General features: G+C 34.5%; 1 protein-coding gene across 2 annotated transcripts; it reads left to right on the top strand.

Annotated features, from left to right (window-relative positions):
• The first annotated feature begins 211 nt into the window (after positions 1-211).
• Positions 212-5437, top strand: LOC107434187 (pentatricopeptide repeat-containing protein At4g18975, chloroplastic). Of its 2 annotated transcripts, none has more exons than XM_016045618.4 (7): positions 212-647; positions 1223-1333; positions 1742-1861; positions 2387-2530; positions 3005-3217; positions 3813-4008; positions 4531-5437. In XM_016045618.4, the coding sequence occupies exons 1-7, from the start codon at positions 618-620 to the stop codon at positions 4680-4682; spliced, it is 966 nt and encodes a 321-aa protein (XP_015901104.2). In that variant the 5' UTR covers positions 212-617; the 3' UTR covers positions 4683-5437. The 2 variants fall into 2 exon arrangements, with proteins under 2 accessions (XP_015901104.2, XP_015901106.2); XM_016045620.4 differs by lacking the exon at positions 4531-5437 and adding an exon at positions 4342-4480.
• The last annotated feature ends 2164 nt before the right edge of the window (positions 5438-7601 follow it).

The raw sequence follows: 7601 nt of genomic DNA, 5'->3' as shown, positions 1-7601 counted from the left end.
GATCAATGACATAAACAAAACATTACATATGTTTCTAATAACAAATTGTAGAGGGATTACAGCCTAGTAATACTAGAAGTTACCAAGCGATGGCATCCACGTGTGCATAACAAAAGAAAAAAAAAAAAAAAAAAAAAGCGAAAAAAAAATCCTAATTTGTTAATTTAGCCAAAAAAATAATTTGTAAATTAATACGGAAAATATATGAATGATGGTGTTAGCCTTGCCTGATTTGGGCCTGGCACGCCAGAGTTATCCACGAAAGTGTATACAGCTGAAATCACCAAAAACCCTAGCTTCTCTCAACCCGGAAAACCGGAAAGAAAAAAAGGTGGAAACCAAGCTCAAGCCATGATTCTCACTGATCAAACCTCCTTCTACAACACCGAAAAATAGCATAGAAAAAGCATTTAGGAGCTGAAATGGCTGCCAAACGTTCTCTACGGCAGTTTGGCATGTACAACACAAGGATTTCCCATAGCTTGTGAATGCTGATTATGTTATAGAAATGGAACTAGAAGTTGCAAAGGGTCTTTGAAGTTTTTATATATATATATATTTTTTTTCTCTGTTCTGTTTGGTTTGTGACTCTCTCGGCAGTCAATCAGTTCATCGTAATGTGGAAATCACCTACTATGTACTTTCTTGTAAGTTTTTATCTCTTTTTCTCTTTTTCTCTGCTGAGGTGATGGATTTGTTACCTGAAAATCAGGTCAAAGTTTAAATTGTGGAGCTGTTTCTTTCTATTTCTTCTCCCTTTGGAATATATATATATATATACATATACATATATACATTTATATTTTCTGCATTTTAATTTCTTTGCAGAAGCCGATAAGTACTTTATTGAGAAAAAATTAAACAAAGTTTAATAGGGTGAATGATATACCAATTTGATGGTCATATAAAAAAGTTCCATAGAAATTTCAAAACAGAGCCACTGAATGTGCAAATGTGTAATGCAACTTGTTGAATCTGAATTTGATCTTCAAATGAAATGCTCTTGTCTTCATGGGTTAGTTAGGCTTATAGGAACTTATTGTTATACCTTAATGAATTAAACTATGGAAGCATATGTGAACCTCTGAATGTAGTATATTATTTGGAGTAACTGAGATAAGGGAGCTTTTGTTCAGTCAGCTGTTTTATATTGTTAATGAAGTTTGAGATTTTGTGGAGTTTATTTCATTAGCCAATTCTTTAACTTTTTTATTTTGAACAGGTTGGGGGACTAACTCAACGTGGATTGAGTAGAATCCAAAATGTCAGCTCTGGATATAGTACAATTATGCATGCTCAAATATTTAACCAACGCGCTGCAGCATCATTGGAGGTATTTTCTCTCGCAAATATATTGATAGAGTTGTCAAAAATCATTGCTTGTTTTGTTACAATTATTGTATCCATGGCAAAATTATTGGACTATTGAAATTTTTAGCTTAACAATAAATGTGTCATACACTTTAATCGGAAGAAGGATCTACTCTTGATGACAAATGTATTGCCATCAAAAGTGCAATGTGTTTATTGGATATTTGGGTTCTGAAATTGCATAGAAATGACTGAACTTGAGCTTCCTTCTTAACATATGTGATATTGGATTCAATATGTCTCTCATCATATGCAAATTTCCATATCCTCTTCTTGTAGGAGGATACACTTCATTTTTCCAAAGTATGTGTTTTATATTGATCATATTATGAGGAGTTGGATTGACCGGCTGGTAATTTCAACATTCCAGGGTCAGCACAGCAGCCAAGACAATAGTCTGTGTCAAGGGAAAACTGATGGAGGTGTACGAAAGCACCAAATTTCAGAGAATATTTCAAGAAAGGATAAGATTGATTATCTTGTGAGAACAGTAAGTATATGTTTGAGAGAGACAGAGTTTTCTTCCTTACTTTAAACCTTTATTAACTTATCTAATTTGATGGAGATTTGATTTATGCAAATTTTCTTTAGCAGGCTTGTAACCAAATAATACAAAGCTGAATCCTTTTCTGTCCTCATTTGCACATTTTAAGCATGAATCTAATTTTTGTTTCTGCATCAGTGTTTCAGATGCAACATGCTGTCAATAAGGATTTTTATTTTCAAAAACTGAGGAAACATTAAAAAAAAAAAAAAAAAAAACTTTACTTTTCATTCTATTACAATTTTTTTTATGTTTCCTTCATTTTCATTTCATGTTATTATGACCTTGTTATAATTAGTTGGTAAAATGATGTTTAGATTAAATTAATGAATATTAATAATCCTCTTTTATTGCTACCTTGTTATTTAAGTTTTTGTTTTCTTTGGTGTTCAAAGGTAGACCATGATGTTTCTGTTTTGACCCTCTTTCAATACCTATTTGGAAAGGTATTAAAATATCTAAACTTTGCAGCTTCTTGATCTCAAGGATAGCAAGGATGCTGTTTATGGTGCTCTTGATGCCTGGGTTGCATGGGAGCAAAACTTTCCTACAGCATCACTTAAGAGGGCGATGCTTATTCTTGAGAAGGAGCAACAGTGGCACAGAATCGTGCAGGTAGGAGTCATTCTTGATATCCCTATGTATTTGTGTAGTGTGGAAAAAAATGGAAAGCAGACTGTGTCCATGATAAAGGAAAGCACATGCAAGAAAAAGAGTATGCGTTAACTTTTTTTACTGCCTAGTTAGAAATTATATTAACTGGTTTTGAGAATTTTCCTTGAAGCTGCTCTTATCTCCAACCATTTATTTAGCCATGAGAACTTCAGGATTGATTTTAGTAAATTTTCCTCTTTATGGATGGATATTGTTTAATCACAGAGTGTTTTATGCTGTAGTTTCTTTAAAATGATACCATGTCTGATTCCTTTTGGCAATTGGGGTAATTGGATTACGTAAACATCTTTTCAATCTTGTAGAAACCAGGAAAAAGTAGTTGTCTTATGTCAAAGTTTTCCTTTATCCTTGGAAAAGTGTGACCTCCGCTTCTCTAATAGTGTTTTCTAAGTCATATTGCTTGGTGTTCTTCAGGTAATTAAATGGATGCTAAGCAAGGGGCAGGGAACCACAATGGGAACATATGGTCAATTAATACGAGCTTTAGATATGGACCAAAGAGCAGATGAAGCGCACAAGTTTTGGGAGAAGAAGATTGGCATAGATCTGCATTCTGTTCCTTGGCAGTTATGCAGACAAATGATAGCTATATACTACCGAAATAATATGTTAGAGAATCTTGTAAAGGTAAGCTTTTGCTTATGCTTTGGGTGATATGATTTCTTAGAACTGTCAATGGATGACATTGTAGATTTGTTTAGCATCGATTGACCTGTCAGGTTAACTTCTTTGGCTTATTAGCAGCCAAAGGTGTGCCAAACCTTAGCTCTACTTGTCTGGGTGTTTTCATTTTTGATGGAGGAAATTGATAAAGCAAAAATTGTCCAATTGCTTCTTTGAGACCCATTAGGGCATGAACTTTTGCTTTGCATTTGATGATTATTCTTGGTGTTCGATGTCTTGGTAAAACCAACAATATGGCTTCAGTCTTACCTTTCTTGCCAAAAAATGATTATTTATCTTTATTATGTGCGATACTCATAGAATAAGTTATGATAGAAAGTTACATCTACCCATGTCTTTGGTGAATTAAATTTTTGAGCATCTTGAGGTTGTCATTTTTCACTGCAGTTTGCGCTTTCAAGTTGTTTATGTTGCTTATAATTTATACTCAGTTTCCCTGTTATAAGTTGATGTTGAGCCTTTCTCATTTTATTTTCTTTCTGCTTGAATTACTCTATAAACTTTCCTAACATACTGAAATTGTGCTTGTATGTCGAAGCTTTTTGAGGGCCTTGAAGCTTTTGATCGTAAACCTCCAGAGAAATCAATAGTTCTGAGAGTGGCAAATGCATATGAACTTTTAGGCAAGCTCAATGAAAAAGAGAAAGTCTTGCAGAAGTACAAGTATCTCTTGACTGAGAACGAATCACCCAAGAAATCAAAAAGGAATTTGTCTAAGAAAAAGAACAAACTGGGTAAGAACTTATAAGCTACAGATTACCTGAGTTTTTTTAAGTCGATACCTTTGATAAATGAAGTTTTACTGTATATGAATTTTGGTTACCAGTGTAATGAAAACATATGTTATCACTTGATATCAATTTAATTTGAATGTTTTTGACATTCATACATCATCCTGTCTGATTTTTGGCCTTAACATCAGTTGAATGATGAACTAATAATTTGGTTATCCAAATTTATATAGCTGCTTTATATACAAACTTGACTAGGATAAAAAGCTGTTCTGTATTTTTTGGTAAATACTTTTCTCCTGTATTTGAAAGACTGTTTTTTGGTAAAATGAACAGCTTTCCTAGCGCAAAAAGGGACTTCATCAGGATGATTACGAAGAAGAGGTAGCATTTACCTCATCTAAACCATAACTAAATAAAAGCATGAGCCATAGCCTCCACAGATAAAACGTCAAAAAGAAAATCCTGATGATCTTTAAGAGAAAATTTTTGCAGCATTATAACCCTTGTGAGATTCCCTTGCAGACCACCTGATATTCCAAGAGAAATCTGAAAATCTCCTCTTAAGCATCAAAAACTCATGTCTGGCATCCCGGCAAGCATGGATCTTCACAAGAAACAATCTAATCCGACATGCTGCTGACATCTTCATTCAACCTGGTTCCAGCCTTTCTTAATAGCAATTTCAGAGGCACATGGTAGAGCCTTGATTTTAGCCTTTTCTGGAGACAAAGAAGATATATTCCTTGCTTGCCAGAAACTAAAGCTTACCCACACAGTCCCTCACCACCATAGCAAGACGTTAATTCTTTCCCTAATAGCAGCATCTACATTTATCATTGTCCACCCCTCAGCTGGCGGAATCCATCTATTAATATGGATAGTTTTAGAAGTAGAAATCTGATTTTTCCAAAAAACTAATTCAAACTCATCCAAAGTTGCTTCCGTTGCTTGATTGCATGAATAATAGATTTCTTTCCTAAAAATATCTTCTCAATCCTCATAATCCAAGTGACTCAGAACATTGAAACAAACAAAAGCAGCACGTAGTCCTCCTCAAAACTTCCACGTAGATCATCCGATGGAGGGTCTAAGCACCATTCAACGAAAGCTTCAAAGCTATCCACCTGGATGGATCGAGGTATGTACCCACTTGCTTGCGAAAGCCATTGACCTGATGAAATGGTACTCCAAAAATAAATGATCAACTGTTTCTTCATCTTCACCACAGAGAACGTAACATCTTTCCCCTTGTCCAATCCTAGACCAAAGTAACTGTATTGTTGGTTAGACTCCAGCTAGAGTTCTAAATAAAAACAATTTTGAAATATGATTTCTGCAAGAAAAAGCAAAAAGTAGAAAGATAAAATGCCTTGCTTATATATTATATAGATTTGAAATATTAATTTTTTAAAATTACTTAATTTGTTCTCATTCTATGCGTTATATTTTATATTGTTCATATTTTTATTTTAGATAAAATTTTCCTATTGAAATGTTTCAAAACTATAACTTCTAATTATGGGAGTGAATGATTTACTAGTTTTATTTAATTGGGTTTGACTTGTGTTAAACAGGAAAAGAAAAGTACAATGGGTTGCTTTGTTCATCCCCACAGATATGAGTCTTGCTATTTACACGACATAAATCTCTTCTCCCATTTTATTTTTATGCAAAATTAATAAAAACTCTTTTTTCTTTTTCTTTTTCTTTTTTTTTTTAATATCAATTTTATTTTCTGTAGTTTTGAGGGTTTCATATTTTTTGACTTGTTGCACCCAAAGCCGCCATTATACGGGCCAGGGGGAGTTTCGGTCACCATCATCGGTGACTTGAAACACTGAGTCCACCATCAAGACAATCGCAACTACAACAACTAATTTTTCTTCTCTTTCTCTCTCTCCTTACCAACAACAGCAACCAATACTAGTAGTCTCTTAAGAATCCTCCTTCTTCCACTTCTTCAACCTCCAATGTATTTGTTGTTTGTAAAATTATGGTTTGGTTTATTTGCTAAAACGTTATTGCTGGATAGAAGTTTGAATCAATTGCTTAATTATTTATTTATGTATGAGTTTACACAATCGATTGCTAATACATCTAGAATAACCTGTAATACAAAAAACTAAACTCAAACACATAACCAAACTCAAAACCCAATAAACTTTGAAAAGTTTCCATGGCAAGTTATAGATATGGAATCTAAACCCCGCCATCCTCAATCCAGGAGCTCTTAGTCTCGTTTTAGTCTCTATTTCTCTTTTCCTGCTCTTTCGTTTTCTTTTTTTTTTGTTTGTTTGTTCCTTTACCTTTCCTTTTATCGCATCTCCTCTTTCTTCTTATCTCGCCTTTTCATTTTTTTTCATCTTTGCCTTTGTTCTTTTTTCCCTTGCCTTATTTGTTTGTATAACCTTTTTTCTGTCTTTCCCTCCCTTCTTTCTGTGATTGCTTTTTATGTGTTGTGGAGTCAAACCACTTTTTTGCTCTTCAATAATTCCTCGATTATCTCTACTTCCAACCAAAAGGGGATGCAGGGGGGAATTCCAGCATTATGGAGAAGGTTCTTTTAGTGAAAATTCTTACTTCTAGATCTTTCTGCTGTTATATCTTGACTAAAATTATCTCCAAGACCTAGAACTTTCAGTCTAGAGTCCAAATCTGAAAAATCGTTGGGGCTGAAAACAACTTCAAATTTTGTTTTGGTAGTAAGATAGACAAGGAATTTATTTATCGTCAATGTTGTTCGTCCTCTGATGGAGCTCACATGGTTTTTAAGGAATGGTTTGAAAATATTCCTATTAACAAAGTATCTTTCAGTCAGTTCAGTGCTCCCATAGTAGATTAATAGGCGAAGTGTAGTAAGAAATCGATATCTTTGCTTTAGAGTTGAAATATTAGTGAACTCTATTCCTGCAGGCTTTTTCCAGGATCAGATCAAAGGAAATGGATATTGGCTACAATTCAAATATAAGCGCCTCTCCAACTTTTGTTATAAGTGCGAATAATAAATCATGTCATAGATAGATGTCTTTTGAAAAGATTGCAATTATCACCATTGATGAAGGAATAGTAGTTAAGTTGCATGGCACTTGGTTACAGGCAAAGCATGAAGGAACCTTCCTTTTTGTCCACCCTCTGTAGATGGAGTAACACCGGAGCAGTATAGTGGCAAAAATGGGCACCTTGGTTAATTAGTTAGACTGGTCTCCCAAGACTTGGCTACCAGTGAAGATAATTCAAATTCATCTGATGTGCTTGACAACTCAATCCTCAAGCTTGGAGCTGATGAACGTGATGAGGCTTTTCTGGAGTTTCAGTGTGCTATTGCTATGAGCCATGAGCTAGAATCCTTGAGCCTTATGCTAGTCGGGCAAGAACTGGGCAATGTAGAGGACATATGGAGAACAATACTCAATAAATTTAAGGTAGATAATTTTAATCCCCAATCTTTAGCCCCATGGGCAACTAATGTGACCAAGATAATTTCTTTTTCATCGGCTTTTGAAAAGTGGTCTTTAGGCCCAATGTGGTCCCAAAGTACCAAGATTATAACTAGGTATGGGTCCAGCCTTCGTTAAAGGGCCATCAAAATCTGC

The sequence above is a fragment of the Ziziphus jujuba genome, chromosome 6 (genome assembly GCF_031755915.1).
Source record: "Ziziphus jujuba cultivar Dongzao chromosome 6, ASM3175591v1".
NCBI lineage: Eukaryota > Viridiplantae > Streptophyta > Magnoliopsida > Rosales > Rhamnaceae > Ziziphus > Ziziphus jujuba.
This window is presented reverse-complemented; position numbering and strand designations above follow the sequence as displayed.